This window comes from Pieris rapae, chromosome 10 (assembly GCF_905147795.1).
Source record: "Pieris rapae chromosome 10, ilPieRapa1.1, whole genome shotgun sequence".
Lineage (NCBI taxonomy): Eukaryota > Metazoa > Arthropoda > Insecta > Lepidoptera > Pieridae > Pieris > Pieris rapae.
In genome coordinates this window covers 221,333-247,165 of record NC_059518.1, presented here as the reverse complement: position 1 = coordinate 247,165, position 25,833 = coordinate 221,333, and the positions used below count along the sequence as shown (strand labels likewise).

At 32.9% G+C, this 25,833-nt stretch overlaps 2 protein-coding genes across 5 annotated transcripts in view; one reads left to right on the top strand and one right to left on the bottom strand.

The window, feature by feature from the left end:
* Window positions 1–6,261, top strand: part of LOC110996832 (elongation of very long chain fatty acids protein) — a 90,344-nt gene extending 84,083 nt beyond the window's left edge. For all 3 annotated transcript variants that reach the window (XM_045629691.1, XM_022264698.2, XM_045629692.1), the window contains exons 5-9: window positions 247–303; window positions 841–946; window positions 3,867–4,003; window positions 4,501–4,656; window positions 4,875–6,261. In XM_045629691.1, the coding sequence (XP_045485647.1) occupies window positions 247–303; window positions 841–946; window positions 3,867–4,003; window positions 4,501–4,656; window positions 4,875–5,021 (603 nt within the window). In that variant the 3' untranslated portion in view covers window positions 5,022–6,261. The remainder of the gene's footprint in view (window positions 1–246; window positions 304–840; window positions 947–3,866; window positions 4,004–4,500; window positions 4,657–4,874) is intronic.
* A 1,166-nt stretch (window positions 6,262–7,427) lies between these two features.
* LOC110996818 lies at window positions 7,428–12,604 on the bottom strand. Of its 2 annotated transcripts, none has more exons than XM_022264678.2 (3): window positions 12,475–12,604; window positions 9,671–9,925; window positions 7,428–9,410 (listed from the first exon to the last, which is right to left on the bottom strand). In XM_022264678.2, the coding sequence occupies exons 1-3, from the start codon at window positions 12,515–12,517 to the stop codon at window positions 7,720–7,722; spliced, it is 1,989 nt and encodes a 662-aa protein (XP_022120370.2). In that variant the 5' UTR covers window positions 12,518–12,604; the 3' UTR covers window positions 7,428–7,719. The 2 variants fall into 2 exon arrangements, with proteins under 2 accessions (XP_022120370.2, XP_022120378.2); XM_022264686.2 differs by having other exon boundaries at window positions 9,701–9,925.
* Window positions 12,605–25,833: the final 13,229 nt, after the last annotated feature.

Below are 25,833 nucleotides of genomic sequence, written 5' to 3'. Positions count from 1 at the left end.
TTTTACGCCATAAGCTTAGGTCAAAGTCTCAAAGGCGTTATAATTATTGTATTTGAATGACAGCATAAGCTAAACAACTAGACATTTAAATGTAATATTATTTACCTGTACACCATACTCCAAAAAGAATGAACCTTAACATTTTCTTATACCTAAAGCAGCAGAGAGGCAAAGTGAGTCACCGAAACAAGAGAACGTCGCTATCACTTGAATTTCACTTACTTCAATGAAATATTTATTTTGCAGACAGTAGCTGGCTGTTGGTGGTACTACTTCTCGAAGTTTACAGAATTCTTCGACACGGTAAGGGAAACTGATTTAATGATTTAAATAGAACGCAGATTAACAGATATATCCATATAATTACAATAAAAAGGCAATATAACAAGTGGAAATTATTTAAATTTAAATAATTATACAAACTTTAATAGTGGCTAGTCTGAACCGGATTTTCCGCTTAAAAAACGGACATCTTCAAAATATTTGAACTTGTACCGTTACACAAGTTACTTCGGATTCTAGTAGAAGTTACGATTATTCTAGTATAAGTTAGGATTCTACTTCGTTACCTCAGTAGATAAAATGACCAAATGAAACAAAAAAAAACGTATTACCGTATTACCTTAGATTTTTCTTGTGGTGTTTGCTTGGTTAAGGCTTTACCAACTTGCATGGCATTCAATTATTGTAAACTTGTCACAATGCTACCATACGATACGGTAGCAGTTATTAACCATGAAATAGATCATAATTGTCTTGTAAACCTATTAATATTTTTATAAATAAATAATGGCAAACGGTAAAACATAATTTTATATGTAATTAGTTTTTAATTTTCAGTTCTTCTTCGTATTGCGGAAGAAGTTTGATCATGTTTCGAAGTTGCACGTCATCCATCACGGCATCATGCCTATGTCTGTCTGGTTTGGAGTCAAGTTCACGCCTGGTAAGTTAATATACTTGAAGTTTTTATTTTAATCCTAGAACTATGGGGAACCAACTGCCCACTGAAGTATTTCGAAACCAATTTGACTAGGGTCCTTGAAGAAAAGAGCGTACCGGTTTTTAAAGGCCGGCAGCACGTTTATGAGCCGTCTGGCAGTACGAGTGCCCATGGGCGGCGGTAGGTATAACACAGGCACACTCTTGCCCGTCTGCCTCCTGTAACAAAAAATAGATCAGATTCTCAAAGATAATTTTTGGGTAAAAAATATATATTGCCAAGTTAAACTAAGTGACTATATTAGTTAGTTAATATATTTTTAAATTACTGAATTTAAAGATAACAATCATATAATATAAAAACATTTTTAATTCCTGATTCTTTATGCTTCGTTCGTTGCGAACAATGCCGAAATGGGATAATAAAACAAAAATAAAAAATACTTTATTATTTTAATCGGATATTTTTTACTAGGGAGGTAAAATTCTAACAGTTTAATTTTTTATTGCTAAGTAATTTCAAAGATGAGTGATTCTATTTTTTATAGTTAAAGCATTCCTGTCTACAAAGATAAGATAAATTTGAATGGACTATTAAGTCCATTCAAATTAAAAAATATTTAAACATAACATACTTATAATTAATATTATAAGTATGTTATGTTTAAATATTTTTTAATATACTTATAATATTAATTATAAGTATGTTATATTTAAATATTTATTTGTATTACGTTTTGTAATTGTAATTACGTTTGTTAGGCCATATTATCATATTAACATTTTTGTTGCGTACAAAACACATGTATATTGCAAAATACAATTGTATTAAATATATCAAGGAGTATAAAAAAAAATGCTGTAATAATCAACTAATTACTTTAAGTAGTAGTACGCTTGTATAATAATATTACCTTTAAACGTCAAATCATATTTATAAATTATTCAATAATAAATAAAATAAATTATTAAATTATTATACGATACTTAGTAAAAGCCTTTGTTTTTCCTAACACGGTCACAGGATCTCCTAATTTACACATTTTAGGAATAATATCTCGGGTAATAAAAAAGTCATGGCTACAACTAGTATATGTTGTACAAAAAAGATGATTACAACACTTTCATTACTGGTTTAATTTCATAAAGCCTTATACAAAATGAAGGTTACTATGATTAAGAATACATCTTCAAACATCTTCGACAGTCTTAAAAAAACATGAACAAGAAAAAACAAAGTTATAAGTATAAGAATACTTATAGTTTAATGGCATTTTAATATAAACTCAAGGAGGTCCAGATGAAAAGGAGTTGAACTTTTATTACTGATGTAATTAATACGTTTACTGAGCAAATAAGATATATTTAACGAAGTAAGATAGATACATTAAAAATAAGAATATACAGATCGCGGGGTTCCATATTTTATCTGATAATCAAAAGTTACTAAAATATATCTATATTATGAGTAAATGATAAATTTGAGAGTTAGTAAAAAAAGTAAAGTCAATATATAATTGGAAAATATGGATGGAAATTCAGGTATTGTTTGTTTCACTGATATCCGCGTGGATCTGACATTAAAATAAATAAAATTACAATATCAAACTCCACAGAGTATAGAGATGTGACATGGCACAATAGAAAAATTATCTCAAACACCTGAGAAACATCGTCTATGCTATCTAACGTTTGCTTTCATGGTATAGCCAGGTATTAAGCATAGAAAACCATTGTGCACAGTTTGAGTTTGAATCCACCACCTAAAGGGTTGCGAGTCGCACACTTTATCATATATAATTTTTTTCGCCTTTTCTTATTATATAACACGGCATTAAGGACATGCATATTATTTATGATTATCGAACACATATGTAAAGTACATATTTACTCTTTGGTTAATATTTACTAATCAAACTTATAATATTTGAACAACAATTGTGACAGAGAGATTATTTAACTTAAGAATTTTCTATATTCATTGATTGAAAGATCAAGAAAGGAACCAAATTTTAAAAATGTACATTGTTTTTCTTTATACATTCGAATCTATTATAATATATATAATATTATAACTAATTTTCTATATTTAGAATCAAGATAAAAACGCACAATACGTTCTTTGTGTCTGGGTTTCTTAAATATATATTGAACAAAACAAAATTTAGAAATATTCCTATAAAAATAAAAACAAAATAATATTAATCTTTATAAGTGACCAAGCGAGCGTCATTATGACTTGAAATATAATAAAAAAACCTATTTATAATATATTTTTACAGCACAGTGCGAATTTATCAGATTTTTCGAGGTTTTTTATTGTAATTAGTAATGTTCTCTATTTCCATTTACCCAGTACGGTTTTTATATAATCGTTTACAACCTTGAGTAGATAATATATATTCTATCGAGTTATTATAAGTAATAATCACAATATTGCACTTATTTACACGATCTTACTATGGAAAATACCATAATTAGATGTACAATCTGCAAAAATAACTCAGGTAATTTAGGAAGTCGGTGGAAGAATTGTAATTTTATTCGTACTTGTAACACTTGTAAATACAAGTTATATGCGTTATAAGCAAACGATGTCAATGTTAATATTTTTTTATATTTAATACAACTTCAATACACGTGGATAGTGTTAAATTCCTTCTTAGGCTTGTTTGGCTTTTTATTAGTATATATCAGTGAAGTTGCTTCATAATACATACTGTATTATATTTAGGAGTGAATTTAACAAGGACACTGCAAGAGCAAACACTTAAAAAAAAGTGTTCTGAAGTTTTATTTTAATAAAAATGCCAAATTGTATTCGTAAGAAAAGCAACTGCTGCTTGTTCTTGTTTATTTTCGGCGATTTTTCTTCTATTTGAATGTGAATAATAGAGATTTACTTAATAATGTTTTATTTACAGGCGGTCACTCGACGTTCTTCGGAATGCTGAACACGTTCGTACATATCGTTATGTACTCGTACTACCTCCTGGCAGCCCTAGGTCCTAAGGTTCAGAAGTATCTTTGGTGGAAAAAGTACATCACAGTCATACAAATGGTAACTATCAGCCTAAGATTCTTAAAAGGCCGGCATCGCACTCGCGAGCCCCCTAGCATCGAGAGTGTCTATGGGCGGCGGTATCACTTAACATCAGGTGAGCCTCCTGCCCGTTTGCCCCCTGTTCTATAAAAAAAAAAGATTTTCGGACTGAAAATAAAATAATTGTGGTCAATGCTATATCTTTTATAATCTTCAGATATAATTGGTTTCAACGCAATTAAAAATAACATGCGTGTTTAAAAATACACATACAAATACACAGTACATGCGGTGTTTAAAAATCTTGTGAATCGTATTTAGGAATTAGTGATCGTTGGATTTGATGCATAATTATCATTTATTTAGTATATTATTACTACTATACTTCGAGACTAGAGACTATAGATTACTTCATTTTTGGACATGACTAAACCTAGGATTAAATGTATAAATCCGTAATGAAATAAACTATCTTGATCTCCATTCAATAAATTGCATTTTTTTTCAAAAAACAGGTTCAATTCGTGCTGGTGTTCTTGCATGCCTTCCAACTTCTCTTTATCGACTGTGACTACCCCCGAGCCTTCGTCTGGTGGATCGGAATGCACGCTGTCCTCTTCTACTATCTATTCTCTGATTTCTACAAACAGGCTTATATTAAGAAGGCCAAGGTAAGTGACTGACACGTAAATGTAACCTAATTCAGTTCTGAATAATGTATGAGTTTAAAACGGCTTTCTTGAAATTTTCTGTTAAGTCGTAAATAATAAAATATCTCTTACCTGTTGTCATGCACGAGATGGACAAGGTGCATTTTTTAAAAATCAAGTAACTTTATATAATAAAATTTAAAATATATATGTATTGTAAATAAGTGTGCTTGTTGCAGAGGGCAAAAGCTGCAGAAAAATTAATAGAGGAGGAAGCTAAGTCAGACTCAAAAGACAGAGTTTTGCCTCTCCTTAATGGCTTCAGCAATGGAGCCGCGCTGGGTGATGTACGACAAAGGGTGGCTGGCGCTGTCGCATCACAATAGATGTTATTTGTTTAAAAAATACCACCTACCTTATTTCGGGGAAACAATTGCAATCTCAAATAAGAAAAGCTCACTTAGTTAAGGGATAGTTTACTTTGCCTCAGACGGTTGACGCGTCGAAATATCAAATCTAAGCTGATGAATGTTAGAAGAATATGAAGCTTTCGATACGACTATTAGGCCAGTAAATCAAAACCTATCTCAAATTGAGATAAAATAGTTGTCAGGTGATGAAACTACTTATAAATGTAAGTTATGGTATAATCTCTCTCTAATCGGTTGTTAGTTTTTGAAGAATGTTCAATGGTTTTAATGAAATGTATGTGTTGCGCATTGCGCAAGTTTTGTATAAGGCGCAACTTTTTATTAATAGAAAATAACATGATACTGTCTTTGGTTTATGCAAGTACTGCATATTAAAAATCTTGGTCTGAAAAAAACTGAATGTATACGTACATTTATTATTCCTGTGGTCAACATAATAGCTGATATGATTCGGTGCTACATTTGTTCAGAAGTTTTATATAATTATCATAAATCAATTATCTCACCACCTAATGTTCGTATTATAACTTGAACCTAATTGTGAAATTTCTGGAAAATTATCTAAGAATGAGGATATTATTCAAGGATATTGTAATTACTAAATACTTATATAATAATAATCGTTATTCTTACAAATGCAAATTTTCCTTCAAGTTTCCTTGTTTAGAGAAGGAAGAAGCGGTTGCACGGGTCTTTCATTATTCATCATCAGCTTATTAAAACAGTTTACTGTTGATTTGGATAAAGTTTCTTTAAGATGCGAGAGAATCTCAAGTTTCAAAATGTAATTATTGCATTTGGTGTAAATATACATATAGTAAAAGCCTTTTTGGAAAATATTTCCCAATTATTAATGTCAATATCAGACTTAAAAAATATTTATTTCCAAAAGTGACACTTGCATTGATAAAAGTTAATGTAAAATGTAAAAATGTATTTGCTTTAAACATGAATGAAATCCAACCTGACAATTTATGGGGCATCATATAATTTACACTTCAGACAGACAAAAGTAGTGCAGAGCATATTTGATCAAGGAGGCATTTCAAGTGTAGTTTTGTAAGTAGAATTAGTTATTAGTTATAGGTTTTGTCAAAAATATGGTTTGATAAGAAATTTAACAAGATTTGACAAAAACTATAACTCGTTAAATGTACAACTTTGTGATACCTATTTAATTAAAATAATAACAATACGTGTGGTACTTTTATTAAGACTCAAATTATAAAATTAACACACACCAAAAGTGAGGATTGTTTATATTATCCTCTGATCTCTGGCTCAGTCTTCTCTCAGACTTCATATCTTGGGGTCCGTGTCCATATTGATCTAACATTATTTTAATGCAAAATCTAAAAGATTTCACTAGAATAGAATATCACTTAGTAAAATAAAAGAAAATAAAAAAATCGTTTATTGTGTATAGTGTGCCAACTGATCATTTTAATTGAATCCCTTATCAGAAAAGAGCGAAGATATTATGTTTAGGTGTATTCCTATACACCTATTATTTACCTTATACACTATATAATATAATATTGAATAGTGTTACTTCTGCTAATAACTAGTGACATCTTTCACAAAAAATCGTATTTTATTTCTTTAGGCTACTTTACTAAAGATGGCAGTAATATTAATATGACTAAATCTGGCAGTTAGCTTGTGGGTACAAGATGTCGCTTTTTTAATATTTAATTTAAAGATAAAGTAATAATTATAGGCGACGTTTATTTTTAAAATTTAATGACAGGGGCTTTAACTTTTCTTCTGGTTATGAAAATATTTGCGGGGAATTCAACATTAAAAGAGAATAATATAGTTATTTTCCTGCCCCGGAATTATGTTTAGCGAATGAACATTTACTATTGCTTATTACAAACGTGTTTCAGGATAAGGCTATAGTAAGAATAGTAATTAGCTTTTAGAAATGCATATTATCAATGATTTTTTTTTTAATTTTAGTACGAGTGAATATTCGTGACAATAAGAAAATCAGAAATGTATTTTCTTATTTATTGGCTACAATCATAGAAGAGGGACTTTTTATATTAATTCCTTTGTATTTAAGATTGTTCCTGTCAGTACTCGCGTTTCTTTAGTGAACATTAAAAATTTTGTTTTTGGAGCCTAGAAAAATAATGTTATGAGTTAGGAGGGTTTAGGTTGTAAGGGTAAAGGGTACTTAACACATTATAACATTTAAAATAAATTGTCTGTTCACCATTTCTCACGTACCTAGTTAACAAAAGAAACAATAAGCATTGTCTTAATAACTTTATTTACACTATATAATATAATACTTAATACTTTACAATACTTCTTAAGCTTATTTCACATTGTACTCAGAAATTATCGCTTTTTACTACCAGTATTGATTCTGGAATTCAAAACAGATTAAAACAGAATAAATCGAATGCACTTATATCTAATCAAGCACAAGTCATATCACATAATAATTTAGTTTAATAGTTTTCAGGATAAGCCTCTAGATATAAACTGGCATTTTTCAGTCTATGTAAAAAAATACATGAACAATATTTACAGAAAATGTTTGGAATTGCATACTAACTTCGTTAAATAAACTTACACAATTAACTTAGGCTTATCCTTACGTTAAATTAATGGCAGTGAAGGATATTTTAAGAAAATATTATCATACTCTAGAGTTAGTTCTTCCGAATTCCTCTATTTGATCATATTCGGAGAAACCGGGATCGGAGTCGTAATATGCGTAGTCGTAGCTTGATTCTTCTTTGTTTGGACGGTTATTCTGTGAAGGTCGTGGTCTAGGAGATGAAGAGGAAATATTTTCAAAGCCTTGCGAATAAAGCTCTGGTTTATGGGGAGCTATTGTGGTCATAATCTTAGGAACATTATTGACTTGTGGTGAACTGTAGGCAGGCGCTGATGGTGCATCGTATGGTCTAGATGTTGTGGTATAAGGCTGGTAGTGGTCAAAAGAACGGAGCGTCGTTTGTTCAGAATAATGTCGAGGGGTACTCGTTAATAGTTCTGTTGGTTGTTGTTGAACGGTTGTTATTGATGCTGGTCTAAATGGTCTTGGAGTAGATACTTTACCAAAGTTCTTTTGAGAACGAATTTTTTCTTGTTTTCGATCTTCTGGAAGCCTGTTACCACTTGCCGCTATGTTAAGCGAATGTGCGCCTGAAAGAAGTTCTGTTTCTCTTTCGTAAAGTTCAGGTCTGTATTGCCCGTCATCTTCACCTTGAGGTAGCCGGTACTGACCGTCGTCTTCGTGGTTGTCTGCGTAATTAGATGACTGTGTATTTAAAGCATTGTTTGTATTGTAGGCAACTGTGTTCAGATTGGAATAGGGATCAGAGCGGCTAGTTGTAAACAAAGTGGTAGTCGAAGGAGCGGCAGTGGGGTTATTAAAGTAGTTATGTTTGCCACTAGGGAAGAATACAGAGTTATCTTTCTCAGGTTGGTAAGAAACACTGTTGAAGTTCCTGTAGCTTGGAGTACTAGTTATGACTCCTCGGGCTGAATTGTAGTCTACGGTGGTGGTAGGATAATTAGTTGAATATCCGGGTGTGCCTCTGTTGTAGTTTTGATTATAAGGTTTTAATTTCGTAAAGTCTGTAGGCTTGGCTTCTGAAAATACATTAAAACTGTTTCGAAGCTTGACAGAGCGATTATCCTGGGAACTCGCACTATTCGAATTTTTATCATTGTAATTGTAAAGTTCAACTAGACCTTCTTTCTTGTTGGCAGGGGCTTGAGTTGATGTCGTGGGTTGATTGTATGAGATGTATTTGCTCTGTTTTGGAGTGACACGACTCACTTCTACGTATTCATCTTTATATTCGGGTGGAATATTCACGGTAGTGGTAGATGGCTGTTTGTTTTGCGGCGGATTTTTTTGAAAGAAGTAATCTTGCGGCGAGTTTGTTTGAGGAGAAGAATAATAACTCTGTGCTGTTGTAGGCGGTGCTGCGGTTGAAAAGTAAACAGGTCGCTTACGGTATAATTTTCTTTTTGGACCATCATACTGAGGACTGGAAGGTTGTGAAGGTGAAGGAGAAGCTGTTGTGAATTGTGTAGTTGGGTATGACGGACGTGATGTGGCTATTCTTCTAAACGATTGACGACCTGGAGGAATGGAAGAAGGTTGCGCTTGTAGGGTTACAGACTCATCTCGCTCGCGTTCTCGCTGTCCACTGAAGAAATCAGATGAATGGGCCGTTCGCAAATCAGAGGCACCGTTATTAGATGCCGGATTATTTTGTGACAGTCGACGATCACCAGTTTCCGCCCTTTGAAGGCCGAATTCAGATTCTTCTTCTCGATTTCCAGGAGACGACAATTTTTTCGTGTCAAAACCTGTGTATGATAGATATCAGTAATTGTTTAGTTTAACAGCTAACATTCACATTTCAAATATACATCCTAGATACAATAGAGCTTGTCCAGCCGCCAGCACTCAGTCAGCTAAAGCTTAATATTAACTACATAAATTCAATATGAGCGATGGCGAAGCGTGACACAAAGAACCAAACCGTTCCTCACTTTACTCGAACTTTCCGGCTGCAAAAATGTTTTAGCCTAGACTACGGCCTATGTTAGTGGCTAAGCAAGCTCACCGGATCCGATTTTGTAGAGATCAAACTGACCGTCGTAGATGTCTGCGGGACAGGCCAGAGGGTCATCGTCACCCCAATCAGTGCATGTTTGGGCCTCTTGATGGAACAGTGTACCAGGGGGGCAGAAGAATCTGAAGTCTCGAACACCTCCACCGGCAACTCTGACACACACGTGGAATGCCTTACAGCCGGATTTAGCATCTGCATAGTATGCGCCCAAGATGCGTCCTCGGCAGTTAAACCTTTGAGCGCCCCCTGTGAAAGGGTGAAAGGTGATTAAAAAAATTTTATTTGAATAGCTTGGACTTCATCTATTTCTGTGTTTCACTAGTCAGTGTGCTAAACTACAATAGAGAAAAACCATGTTGAATCACACATTTATTTACTAATATCACTAATAGTTTTTTTCATGTCCTTCTTTCTGTACCCATACCTGTTGTGGAAATTTATCTGCAATATTAAATTATTATTAACGGCACCCATCTCCCCAAATTGAGGTCAGTTACGAGATCAGAATTAAGTTTATTTACCCAACCACAATATAGATTGTACCTACTAAAGTTTTATATGATACTCGTAGGCTGCGCCTTCTCAAAAAAGAATACATAGAAGGGGACGGTTTGTTTGCATAGTTTTATATTAAGGGACAAAAGAAATAACTTACATAAAATAAAACACGATTTTGATTTGTTTTCAATACAAAAATTTAAGTATTCTAGGTAAAAATATTTAGATATCATCAAATAACGTTAATAGTGTATGTATATTTAGGTAAGCGAAGGTTTCGCTAGTGAATGTTGGTACCGCGGAGGTTAAACTGAGTTCCCATGCGTGAGCGGCCAGCGGCAGATAGCATCGCGTTGCGCAAGACACGCCGCAAAGGTGCCGCATCCTCAAAAGGTCGTGAGCTTATGCAAATGGTCTAAATATAACACAATTACGTTACGGTTGAATCAATTGATTAATGAATGCTGTGACCGCTCGAAAGACAATGACAAAAAGTTAATTTGTAGTTATAACGAAATATTTCAAAGTGAAGAAGACATAGAGAAAAAATTTTCACTATTACATATTTGTTATCAGAATAAACCCTATAATGCATTTGAGCAACTATGATGTTGTGATGAGTCAGTAAATAGCAATCGATCACTGTCAGCTGTCGATACATAAGCCCAGAAGAGTCGAGACAACGGGTCGTCAATGACACTTTCCTTTACACGTAATACATTCTCACGGTTTAACTACATTATTTGTAACATCTTCGATATTTGTTGTAATAGTGCCATTTTAGAAAATATATTCTACGTTAAAAGGAGCGTAGTCTCGACATCTACTAAACATGTGATTTATTTATGGTTTGAAATTACGCAATAGGATAATATTTATAGTTTCAAGACATTTTAATGTAAAATCTGTGTAAAAAAGAAACAGACTGCCCACGTTAGTTAATTATATCGTTAATGCCGATGCTAATCAATAAATGCCATCCTACACATACGTTAATGATTACCGCAATCAATATTTATATGTAGGTATTATATTAAACGTAAAAGATAGATGTTAGAATTTCGTGCTATGTAAAAATGAAGTTACATGCGAATATTTCAAACTAAATAAAAAAAACTAAAACTAAATAAAACTTATCTAGACTAATCAGTTCCTTCAATAGTTTCCTGGTTCCGGTGCAAATTATAAAAATGTTTGGATAACATTTACATAAATTGCCCAAGGATTTTTGATAATTTTAGCTAATTAAGTAAAAAAATAAAAATAGGTTGTAATAATTTTATTCCTTTCAAATATTTTCATTATTACGCAAAAATTTCCTTGCTTCAAGTTAATATTATTCATCCACAGTCCTGTCCTGTTCTTAATATAATAAATAAACATAAGGCACGTTAGATTTAACATCTAAATAGTTATTCCAACATTCAATTAAGATCGTTAGATTTAAACCTAAATGGTAATAGTATCATCGTCCAAAGAAGGATTTGGTCATCCCACGTATGGCGAACACGTTTTCGTATTTCGATGAAATTTAGAATTGCCAATTACAAAATATGAGCTTTTCTGTCTGAACCTTGGAGCATCCGCTCTCTGGCCCTCGTCCCAGTTCAGGAGAGTGGCCCGCGAGAGAATTACTTATGCAAATGTGTAGAATCGATTATCCACGCGAAGTGCGATCTTAGTTCAGCGGTCATATGAAAGTACAATTGTGCAATTTTCAATAAAGACGTTCGTGTGAACTATCGACCTTACTTTAATGCTTGTAACATTATTTAAAATATGAACTATGAACATTCCTTACTTCCTCGAACTTAGGAATCTAAATTCCATTTAATTTTTTAAATTTAATGAAATTATGTAAGTAAATTTTGCTAATTTCCGTAATAATTCAAGCGCCTGAAAATGGCTGAAAAATCGTCTGTATGTGACTTTGATAAGTTATAAACGTCAAATTGTTTTCCGCTTGCGGCGTTTTTATTTATTTATTTCATAGATTAGTTTACTTTCTCTAAATTATTGTCTTTTCTTTTTATGCCTTGTTTAAATTTACAATTAACATAACCCTTCCGGTTGCGTTTTATTTTTATGGATAATTATTTCATTTCCTTCATTTTATTTCCATATTTTCTATAAACTGATTTGTTACATGAACAACAAACGCAACCAAAATAATAAATAGTTTTTAAAAGGAAATTTAACTTCCCACGAACGCGGACATCCTGAAACGTGCAAGATGTGCACGCACGCACTATCACTGACCATTTCCTCACAAAAAACACAACACATCACTCACTTACCGAGGATCGGGAGCAATGTTAACACGAGCCACAAGACCGACATGTTGCCGCCAAGTGCGTTGCGAAGGGACTGTTCGAAGCAGCCGAGGAGCCGCCCCTACCAACGTCCCTGAAAGCTCTGCTAGACATACTATTAACTAGCCAATCACTATACTTCAACGCAAGGGGGGTGAAGATGTTCTTAGTCATTTATCTATTTCTTTGGCTTTACGTTACAAAACATTTATAACATACTTATGGACCTCACTCAGTCATTGCAAGGATTTGTACCATCTATTTAATTACGGCAGATTAGGAGAAATCAGGTTGCATGTGTTTTAATCAGAATGAATGTTGTTATCCATAAAGATTTTCTACTCTGCGTCTGGTGCAATGTCTTAAGCATCATTAGACTTTATAGAAAGGCGACGTAAAATTTTGTGTCACTCATTATACAATTCAAAGACAATGGCTACAAAAATTTATTGTTAGTTAAATGTGCATAAAGATTATTTCCTTATGCATTTTATGTGTGAGTTTCATCATAGCACTAAATGTTAAACGCTTCACGAATGAAAAAATATTATTATATGTTTGTACTTGAAACGCTTTTCTTACTAGAAAGAATATAAAAATTTAGTACCTATATACGTAGTTGTTAATATTCTTATAGAAAAAGTACGCATTTCTTTAGATTTTATAAGTAATCAATTAAAATATTCTAATTGCATTCAGTCTATTACTTAAGCAATTAAAACCTTAAACATTAAAACAACATACTATTTAGATATAGGAATTCAGAAACCATTTTTATCACAAGGATAACACAACAAAAAAGCAAACTAATTATTTATAGACAAATGCAAGGGTATTATTATAGTTTCTTTTAAACCAATTTGGAAATTCGTTTACGCTACGTATGTATGACTCTAATCACTGCTCTGCTACTCAAGAGAACCGGATGAGCTCACTTACCTCCTCGGGTACCAACACAGCCGCATCAAAGTGGCTGTAGACCGGTGAATCTTCTTCTATCCCCATAATCGTAGGCGGGATGTACAAACAAGTTCCTTAAATACAACGAAGGAGTAATTGAAAATAAACATGATTTATGCGACGAGTGAGGTGTGGCTATTGTGCAATCTATGGTTCCTCCCATTTGTCATAGTACGATTTAACTTATAACTATTGTTGTAGCTTAACTGACAGATGTCCTACCTTCTCACCAGGTACAATAATTGTTAGTAATTACTGCTTACATACTGTAAGAAATGTCATCATTATAAATCGTATACCGATCAACAAACAAAAAAGATGATTTAGCTGAGTTAGGTGATATTGTAGTATTGCAATTCTGCTTTACTTGGTTTTTTTAAATGGCTTTTACTAAGCTAGACAATTAAAAGATTAATTAACATGTTTAATTATCTATTATCTGAATATGAATAAAATTCTCGCTAAACGCGTTCAGATTAAATCTATGACCTGCTGCATTAAAAAGACATCAACGCTTCTAATGATGTTAGTGAAACATTTTTAAAATCGTCTTTACATTATTTTATTATATATTTATCGTTTTCCTGAGACAAGAAAATCTTAATTTTGTTGTGTTTTGTAATTCTAAAAATAAAATTACATTATAAGAAATTTACATGGTATCACTTAACATCAGGTGAGCCTCCTGCCCGTTTGCCCCCGGTTCTATAAAAAAAAACATTAAAATGTTTGTGAGGAACTACATTTACTAAAAAATATTAGCGTAGAATTAATAGTTTTAGCAAATGAGAATCAGATGTGCTAAAAGAAAAAAATATGCAAATAATGAGCTCACGTGAAGATGGTTCTCATGTGTTTCACAACGATCGTGTTCCATGCAGAGTTTCAAACACGACTGCAATCCCTTGCGACAATTGTCTAAATATCAAATGTACATTTTGAGTACATTCTATTTAGTATTTATTTATAATCATGTACTTTAAATAAATGAGATGAGATTGATTACGGACTAAACGGCGACAAGTTTAAGAATTAAAAAAAAATATTTAGTTTTAGTTAGTGTCAAATGCAATATGTTTATTATTATGTAACTGGACTTAAGAGGGCAAGGAATGATAGGTAATACAGCCGCCCATGGACACAAATATTGTCAGAAGACTCGCTTTCTCTTTCAAGAATTGGTACGTTCTTATATTGAAGAATCCTATGTCAAATTAGTTCGGAAATACTTCCGTGGACAACTGGTTCCACATAGTGGTGGTGCTCGACAACAGCTGCCATAAGAAACGCTCAGCTGTGAAATTCCGAGGACATAAGAAGTAATTTTTATTTAATGGCAAGTAGATAATGAGCCTTCTGTGCCCACACATGCCGTCGATCTTGGGGTCTAAGTCTCTAAGATATGGTACTTTCTCAAGACGTTTTCCTTCGACATTTACAAGTGTTAATGGTGCATCTAGAAAGAATATCTATATCCGCAAAAGCAGTTTCCAATGCAGGCCACGCACGTCAGAGTTAAGAGCAGAATATAAAAGAAATAAAAATAAAACTACAATATTAAACATAATCTTTTTAATTATTTACTAATAGCTAAATTAAAACATAATATGATGACAACAAAAATAAACATTAATTTACATTCGCTACCAAGTCATTGCGCAGATGTTACATCGCTACTGTGCTCATTGCCTACTTCTAACTTCGGGCTTAGGTCCAACTATTAACAAACTCATGTTTAATCAATTTATTTAATAATTATTCTATTTATCAGGTAAATATAATAGTATAGTCATGTACATTGCTTCATAGCTTTGCATTCTTGTAAAGTTTTCTATGACATAAAACAGGTAGTGTGATTATGATTTGGGTTTTTATTGGTATCTGGATAATTTAATTATGAAACATTGCTTAGGTTTACCATAAAATTTAACAACAACAGTATTATACATGGCACAATTAATAATCACTATACACTATTTTAAATTTATATATTATAGGTTTAAATAACATTAAAACGTACTTAGCTTAGACTAAGTGACGCTATTAAAACAGCCATATAAAGTTGCATAATCCCTACACGAACACAGCCACACCGAAGAGCAATATCGCTTCATACCATCAATCTAACCTTTTGACTCTCCCATAAAAAGTTCCGCTAACGACAACTTCTAAGACTTCTTTGTGTACTTAAAATGTCAACAAATACGCAATTATTTTTCTTTGTACAAGTCATAAAATTATTCATCAATCGTGATTTGTTTTGGTGTAATTAAATTATCAAGACATCGCCGATTATAATGCTACAAAGAATATTTCATTAATTTTTCATAATAAATCTATCAATGATTGTTAATGCACGGTTTTAATTAATGCAAATGACAAATCAAATAGATACTTAAAATGGGTTACTCAGTTTATTTTGGGTATCAATTTAATATAGTTATGGGAATATACGATATGATATTTGTAGTCGTAGAGTAATTGACTAGGGGTGGGAAGTTGGGGATGGTGTTGGTGGGAATCGCTGATGAAGTGAGGTCAGCATTGCCTATAAAAAGCCAAATAAAACCATCTGCTGTGTTATGTAGTGGAACACTAATGTAAGTAGAACCCCGGCCAGTCCGAGTCATCCACGTCCTAGTCGTCCACCCTGGGACCTGCTGCAGCCACGCTTCCGCGTGCCCACTACCTAGAGCTGCAGCTGAGCTAAGGATGCAGGGCAAAAGGCGAGCATTCTGCGCCTTAAAACAGAATCTACTCACTAGGGAGGTAACCCGCATAAAACCGAGCTTGTCTGGAAGCTTTAAGGTGGCAGCCCCACTATCAGACTAGGGCACAGTGGGCTAATCTCCTGCTTGCCTGAAAAACAACGATTCAAGAAACTGAAACAGCGAGAAGAAATGGCTCGCTGTGGACGCCCTCTGCCCCTCCTAGGGGTTATAGGACATAAAGAGAGAGTAATTGACTCATACCAAAAAAGCTAGACCTAGTTGTAATGTATCAGAGGTGATTAATCTATACGCTTTCAGGCTCTATATGATCGACAGGTAGAACGGGTTGTTTCGATGACCTGTTACATATGTTTATGGCTTGACATATACTTAGCCTTAATGAATCTACTCTCATTTCGCCAGTTTGAACTCATCACTTGCGTAATTCTTGCGTACGTTTATTATAGGAACTGGAAGTCCGTGTGCAATATGTAGTTTTTATCGCAGCTCTGTAATCGAGATAGATTTGTTTGATGTGTTTCTCTTATTGAGACTATTTTGTATAGAGTCGATTGGAATAGAAATAAACTCTCACATTTCTCTTAAACGTACGTTTTAATGGTTTAAAATGCAATATAATAAGAATATGATTGTGTTCGGAACATTTCAAATATAACATATCATCTTTAATAATGGTAACAAAAATATGAATAAACATAAAACTCTTCTAACACGGTAAATTAAACCTTATGCATCAGCCTTGCGTAGTTGATATGATTGCATCAGCAGTCACAGGTCATCTCTGATTCCACTTGCTGACCACGATTATTTATTTTTTCTCAAATTACTGTTTATATCACGTACAGTTATCTAACAGATTTGCCGGTTTGAGCTTCTTTGTTTTCCTATTTATATTTTGGTTAATTATTTGAAACATAGGTCGTGTTCATCAAAGTCGAGTATATCGCAGTAACATGCCTATCACTTGGATAATAATTGTATAGTAAAACCTATATTGTAATGTATTAATTTTATGTATATACACATTACGTTACGTTACGCCGAAGTAAACAATACTATTTAAAGAATTAATAGAAATAAATGTATTATAATTCCTTGTACCCTGTGTCCTTGTCCTTCCAAGTACGAACAAAATATATTGACAATGGATGCGTGAACATTAAACTTTCATAAGTTCAGTTTGTCTAGACTTTGCCTTTGTTTACTGCATCTTTAAATATCCACGGCGTATGAATTTAAATTAGTCCGAGAATGTCTTAATCAAAACTTGTGAAGGCTTTTATACAATAGGTCGAATTGTGAAGCAAACAAGAAAAATAGAACTTGTATTAATAACCACAGCGTAAACTAACAAACAATTTAAAATAAAACATCCAAGGAAGTAAGTCTTTTAGTTAGTTATCGAATTACACAATCCAATTTAATCTACTCGAGGTATTTCGACAAAACGTTCATTTTAGTTCTTCACTTTGAGCAATTGTTCAAAAAAAATCAGTGGCGCTACAACCTCTTTAGGTCCTGGCCTCAGATTTCTGAATCTGTTTCATGATCATTTTTAAATCTAATAGGCAAGTAGGTGATCAGCCTCCAGTGCCTGACACACCAGTGTTTTCCTTCACCGTTCGAGCAAATATTAAATGCGCACATAGAAAGTCCATTGGTGCACAGCGCGGATCGAACCTACGACCTCAGGTATGAGAGTCGCACGCTAAAGCCACTAGGCCAACACTGCTCAATTGTTCAAAACCCTTCGTTAATACGTTTCGTTAAAAGTTTACCTTTATTAAAAGACGCTCTTCGATTCGGCTGACCTCGCAATGACCTCTGGAAGATCACATTACAACCTCTGCTTCACGAGCGACTTTTTACCACATTGTCTCAGCCATTAAATTAATCGAAAGCATTTAATACTAACCTTAATAAAACTACTTTTACATTAAAGAGTATTTTTATTTAATAATTAAGGTATTCATATTTTACTATATAAAGTAATTGTGACTAATATGTTTATAACAGGCGAGCCCCTGAATAATAATTATTCCATATAATATTCAGGTACTGACCTACATCCTTATCGTATGTAACTGAATTCACTCGAGTCACGGTATTGAATTTCGCTTATAATTACGGATATTAATTATAGCAGAAGCCAGCCAGGCGTTAAAAGTTTATCGTCACTAAAATAAAAGTAACGAAAAATGGAGTCGGTGAATATGAATTGTAAAAATGAAGGCCATATCTAAAACAGCATATGACTTTTTATATAAATACAATCTTTGATAGTTAATATATGAATATAAACTATTATTATTTTCGGTGATTGCGCAGTGACGTCATGGAACATTAAAATCAAATTTGTAAACACTTTTACCATTACCGTTCCGTTGATCTAAACTTTTTCAAAAAGCCAATTTTTATATAAAAGTAACAATCACAAAAATTAAACTGTTAACTGATGGACGAAAGAAGTATGAAAAATAGTAATTATTTTACACAAAGCGATGAATTCTCACAATTACAGAACTAATTTAGTTTTAATGGCTAAATGAAATATTTATCATTTTAATTGGAACTAGTAAAGTTCAAGAATACATTTTATTGTACATTAAAATCGTTTTCAGCGATCTTAACAATTCTAATTGATACGATCATCAAATTATTTAATTCCTTTTTCCCTGAGCCTTTTTTTCGCTGAAATTAAAGACCATCACTATTAGATAGAGGGATGACATAATAAGGGGATAAATTATATTTCTAGAGATTGTTATAAAAATTAAATGTAAGACATTTAAATAATTCTATAAAAAATATATCAGATGAAATGGAACGTGAAACGGTAACAGTTGTATAACACATATTTACATATATATGTAATGCTATGTTCTGGCCATGAACCAAATGTTTTTCACGGTTTATGAGCGTTGGATATCGAACTAAGTAGTATTTATAGTACTACGAGAACTGAAGCAATTCATCTACTTTTTGATGATCCATTGTTATTTTTCCATTACGATTTGGAAATTTCCGCGAAACATTTTTTGCAAGAGTTATAAATATTGACACGGCCTCAAAACTAAATTTATATGGCAGTTTGAATTCCGGTCTTAGTTTCTCATACATTCATTGTTTGCTCTGAATGTGCATTCGCAAAAAATACTTTGAAAAAGTGTTGCAACTTGTCACTGAGTTAACGCTAAGCCATTTATTGTAAAACGTGGGAATTACACTGATTATATTTACCGAAGTTTAACCGCGGTTTTAGTTTTATGGTGATTGTCGGAATTAGCTACAATTACATCCATGATGAAAAAAATCTCTTCAGCACGATTAAAAAGACCAAAACTATTTAAGTAAAGAAGACAGACGTGAGGAATACATTTCAAAACGACACACCTAGTGAATCTAGATAAGGTTGCTACATTATTTCAGATGTGTATTAAGCAATGATTGGCACGGAACAGAGGCGTGTCGCCCTCAGCAGGGTGCCTGGCTGCTGGCACGACTTCCGTGCGTAGCTCCTCTTCCATTCTGAAACTTAGTAACACCATATATTTGTAAGACTGTTTCCCAGAGTAACTTTTATATTATAATCGTGATTTTGCATTCGAACTATAAGTTTTTTAATAAACCAGGCATTATTTTATTGTTTTTGTATCTTCAGTATTTCTGTATATATTATGTATTGTTTTAAATTACAAATGGATGAATCCATCATATTTTCATCCCTGCTTTGTGATACAGCAGGGATGGATAACTTATTGAATGGAACAAAGCGGATGTCTAAATGAGATCGGAGTAGGTAGTTCAATGTAATGCTAGTGATTAAACAATAAATAACATAGTAACGGGTAACCTTTACTAATGTGATCTATGTGTTAAACCTTGAAGTACATCCTGAAAGACCATCGCGGAACGAAGATTTCGAGATTAACACATCCGCCTTAAGTTTTTTACAATTGCCGATAGGTATGCATTGTTTATCATTATTATAAAGATAGCATAATGAAGAAATTCTCCAGTAATTCGTCAGTTTAATTCTGTGTTTATGTAGACAGGTCGTGCTAAAATTTAAGTACTTTCTCGTAATTATACTACTTCAAAGCTGTGCTTTGTGTGATTCGTGGATCTCGATAATGCCTAGTGCAGAGCGAAAGCTAAATATTCAAACTAGGAACTATTTTATTTACACATAAATAATAATAAATCATTTAAAATGTCGGTAAATTACATATCACGATATAAAATCATTTAACGGGACATAATTTAAAACCTAATTCAAAATAACGCACGCAAAGCTAGCACATTGTTCTAGCCATAAATTGCAACATTGCTTACTCGTTGTCGATTATTTAAACAGAGACAATGTTTGGGTCGCACGCAGCCTGCGCTGGCGCTTCTCACGGCTGCCGAAGGTCGCGGATAACTCACTTCTTACAACATACTTTAAATTATTTGATTTCATAATATTTCTTCGGGGCACACTTACAAATATCGCGAATTAACGTTTACGGCCTATTACTCGTATCAAAACGCTGCACCTGTCGTCGAGGAAACATTAACAATTAACGAAATTTAATTTTAATTTCTACATTATCTTCCTTCGCATAACAAAATTAATATCAAACTTTAAAAGTTATTTCATTACAAAAGACATGTACTAAATATATATGTGTATGTTTGTTACACGTTTACACCCAAAATATGATCGACTACCATCGTTAAACATCTCCTGACTTATGAATTAAATAAGACACATGACATTCCCAGTTCCTGAGGCGGTATTAGATAATAGAACTTTCACTCACGGTATATCACGAATCCCTTGCAATAGGTTGTGACCGGCGCATCGCGACCTGCGATTGATCTCTGTCAGCGTACCCTAGGCGGGGACCAATCATTCGAACTATTTTTACTATTAGAAACTACCTGTAGCATAGAATACGTTAACCATACGAATTGAGATTCTACATTTGTTTTGTTTATTTGTTCTTGGTTTGGTTATTTATTTCTACACTCTTGACTTAGAAAGTTTCTTACTCTTTTTATAATTAATGTTTTTCATAACATAACTAAAACACGCACAATTCTTGTCAAGAATATGTTAATTACATACTTCACTTTACGGAAATCGGAAATACCTACTTTATACCTAGTTCAATTTGATTAGGTAACACCATTGTTTAACCGGAAACGTAACAATCAGACAACACTGCATGTTTATTAGTTTCTGGGAGCTAATAAAACTGTTTATTAAATAAATTGAAAGTTTTTGCGAATATTGCTAGTTTGTCGTTTAGTTGATTTAGCAAATTATAGCCGGAATCCATGGAGGCAGTTTATAAGAAAATTTAACTAAAAGCTAAAAACATTACTTAAAATATTTGTGAGGCGAGGTCAATAAATGAAGTAACCCAATTATTATAACATCAAGAGGTTAAATTGTACACGATATAAATTCGTTTTAAGTAGAGAGGTAACTGTAAACATAGGGCGATATATAACGTGTAATTAAAGAGTTGTTCGGACCTGCAGCTGAGTTTCATCATCGGACGTCGAGGCAAAATACGAAATTCCACCCGTATCACCTCGACGTCCGTCGTTCCACAACTGAGGTTTTTAAGGCTGTTCCGCCACGCAACACCACTATGTGGAACCAGCTGCCCACTGAAGTATTTTCGAACCAATTCGACTTGAAATGGGAGTATCAATTATTAAAAGGCCGGCAACGCACTCACGAGCAATCTGACATTCTGAGTCCACGAGTGGCGGTATAACTTCCTCCTGCCCGTTTTGACCCCGTTTCTATGAAAATATAAATTAATGTCAAGAGTCGACCAAATAAAATTTCTTATTTATTTAAAAATAAGCATATTTCACAGCTTCAGTATATATAACAATATTCAACTTGAATTTGAAATGATTTCGGTAAATTTTGTGATAGGTTTTAAGCATGTGATACACGCATAACATTAATTACAGAAATATAAGCAGAATAATGTTCATTGCATTTATTAAATGATATTACATATAATCAATAAAAACTATCGTAAAAAAGATACAGCATCTGAATTAAAAAAAAATTGGAGTGGTACTTGTTTTTTACTTATCTTTAATTTTATATTTTGTGCTTTTTAAATAAGTCGGCCCATTCCCAATTTAATGTGGCTTGATCTCTTTCTTTCGATCTATCAAAAATCTGCCGCCAAGTCGTATCGGTTATCAAATTTCTGTTACTCAATAGTAAAAAGACAATGGCCATAAGATGTAAGCTAATCACAAATCAAAATCGCCTAACAATAGAATTAGACTGAGCTTTCTCTGTGCCTTATCACATCGTCAACTATTGATCGTCTTGATTCAATGAGACCATCAATTTAACGAATGTACGCTACTGTGAGAAAAATTATATAACCGGAGATAATGCATCGCAGTAAAGTGATTGTATTCGAAGAAGAGCAGAAATAATAGATGCTGAGCTAAATTACCCACAACCCGGCGAGATGGGCAGGGCACGTACCCCGTAATACAGATTGCAGATGGTCAAAACGGTAACCGAATGGACTGACTAGAAAAATATATAATGGGGACAGCAGCCACATCATCTACAACAAAATAGTAAATATATGTATTTGTCTAATTCATGTCAATAGGATGTATAAAAAAAGTAATTAGTTAAAATTAATTAAGTGTAATTTATTTTAATTATTATGAGTAATTTACAATTTCCTTTCTCAAACGAGAAATTCTTCGATCTTTACATAGATATCGAGTTCATGTATATATATGCTTAGTGGTTGGTAAATATGATTGGCCTATTTTTCAATAGACAATTTGCAGCCAGTATATCCGCTTAAGTACTTAACTAGATTGTTGGCATTTCAGTGACCTTTATCTTAAAGTAAATATCATTAAAGATGGCATCATTCTATGTTGCTAACCTCTATGGCGTATTGAACGAGATTAATACTTTTGATTGTTACTTTAAACTAATACGTAATACTAATATAAGGATTTACCGACGAATACATATTATCAATGAAGTTTACAGAAATATCTTTGTCCAATTATTTGGCAGGACTTCACACAATACATGTTGCTACAATATAATAGTATAGAAAGTTACCTCACCATCTAGCTCTAATAATTAATAATCAGCAAATGATGTCCTCTAAACAAGTGGCGAACGCCCAATATTCCATACCATTTTTATTATTTTTATATTTACCATTATTCTTTATCATATTTGTCTACTACAACTATCAATCTACTAACTATTATCTATACGTCAAGTTATTTACTATAAACTGCTAAAACTATTAGCGAAGTCGTTATTTTTACGACCGTGATGCTGAGAGTTGCTTACCTCCTAAAACCTTTTAACAACCAAAATACTCTAAAAGGTAATATTTACTCATCCATTTCAACTACTATGTCAACGAAACAACAAAACACTTGTTATTACAATGTCTCTTTATCTTTTCTTATCTATTCTATCTTTTGTTAGTAATTTAATTTTAATTCAATCTGTTATTGGATAACTTTACTTCGCCAGGTCATCATTGTCGTGTGACCACAAAACAAAACGAAGAAAACTACAGGCGCAGACTAGTTTGTATAAAATGTCATCTGTGACTAATAAGAGTAATAAGAATTCTTCTGTTACCTCATTAAGGTTTATAGTATTTGAAATATTGATAAAGTGAATCCGTCTGTTTGTAATTTGTTAAAATACCTCAGATTCCTGGTACATACAATAATTGCGGTCAATGAAACAAATTATTTCTAGCTTTATTATGGTGTGGCATACGTAAGTATACAATATCATGTGATTGGCACTGTTCGCAAAAGAATATGTAATTATAGAGGTGTTTTATTGTTCATTCCAATTTAAAATCATATTATGATCGCTTTGGAGCTTAGTTAATAATATATTTGCCATCATATTTAATGTAATAAAAACAATCGCCTACGCTTTAATATCAAGTATTTATTACTAAAGCAAATTATTTTATACAGGTACGTGGCCATTTTACGTACTCAACGTATAATGTAATTTGTTTAGTGCGACTTCAAGGACTAAACACTCATCCACGGCACATCCTTTCACGACCTACATTCTCGGTGCCTTCGAAGGCTCAGCTAAATATAACTAAATAATAATAATTACGTAATCGTGTTGACAATAATTATCTTTACAGGCTCAAATAAAAATGTTAATAGTAGCTTTAATTGATCTGAAATTGTTACCCAATCACTTTATACGAATGATGATGAAAACTTTGTAAGCGCGAAAAGTTTTTAGTTACTTACTTCATATACTTTTTTAGTAGGTATTTCACACTTTTATGTACCTAATATATAAATACAGCGATAAAGGCTTTATTATTATTATTATCATACTTTATAACCCATTTGTGTAGGTACTTATCATTTAGAGATGATCCTAAGTAATGGTATAAGACAAATAATCTTGAGCCTTGATCTTTAGAACTGACAATGAATTGATGCTACCTTTGAGGTCACCAGCAACCCTTCACTTATTGATCGATTATGATCCGAAACGATACATGTTTGTTCAGATTTCAGACACATGTGGTTGTTCTTTATTTTGAAGCTGGTGAAGCTGACGAAGCGCGATTTACCAACAGCTCACCAGAAAAATATGATGTAAGTGTGAATAGGGGTAATATTTAAGATGTTGTTTTAGAACAATAAATGAGATTTGAATATTTATGTCTTATTCATTTCTCTCAAAGTAGCAAAGACTTCTTTAAGCCCTTTTGAAATAATCCCACCACCTTGAATCTTCGACGCTACCCGTAGAGCTCCGCCGTTTATCTTAGGTCTCTCGGTGCAGACATCGTGTACTTATTTATAAATTCATTATTTATGAGTTAAAATAGTAAAAATACGCCATACAAATGTCCCCTACGTTTGTGTGGCGTACATACGTCCATGTATTTTTAGTTATTATATATTTATAGTAGAATTTGCCAGCAGGCTGAGTAGGCCGGAGCCAAAGGCGGCAGACTTTTGGGACGGCAAATTTGGGAATTATTTCGCAACAAAAGCATTCATGACGGTTTTCTGATGTTTTACAGATAATCTTATATAACAGAATAACTTTCTCGTCTCAGTTGTACATTTGGTGTAGTAAAGTTCCATATTTTAGTGGAGGCCGCGAACTGGATGGTTTGTGTAAAATCAAAAATCAAACCCAATAACATTATTTTACATTTGTAGAGGCAAAGGAGGCCAAAATTTGACAAATATCTATATTGTACACGAGGTTTTTTACTGTACATAATTCAATTAGCAAATGCATACTACTGGCAATATTTAATAAAATATAAGATTACACACTAACCAAATTGACTGTACAACAAACTATACCTACAAATAAATAATAATTCGAACCTAACCTAAATGAGAAAGTTTTATATTATAATGAATAGAAAATGGAATGTAAGAAAATCTTATAGATGCTTAGTTTTAAAGTATATATCAAATCTAATCTTACGACCAATTAGAGATTTATCACTATACGTAAATTAATCAATAAAGCTTCGTATTTAAATGATCATAATGCTCGATATTGATTTGCTCCAGTTCTAATATTGATGGCTGCTCTGCTTTACAAAAAAATGTAACT

Bases quoted from the DNA above. Each gene is read 5' to 3' on its own strand.
- LOC110996818 (XM_022264678.2), bottom strand. From the start codon at position 12,517: ATGTCGGTCTTGTGGCTCGTGTTAACATTGCTCCCGATCCTCG. The intron at 9,926-12,474 runs GTAAGTGAGTGA...ACCCTTTCACAG, and splicing joins AACATTGCTCCCGATCCTCG to GGGGCGCTCAAAGGTTTAAC. The intron at 9,411-9,670 runs GTGAGCTTGCTT...TATCATACACAG, and splicing joins TCTCTACAAAATCGGATCCG to GTTTTGACACGAAAAAATTG.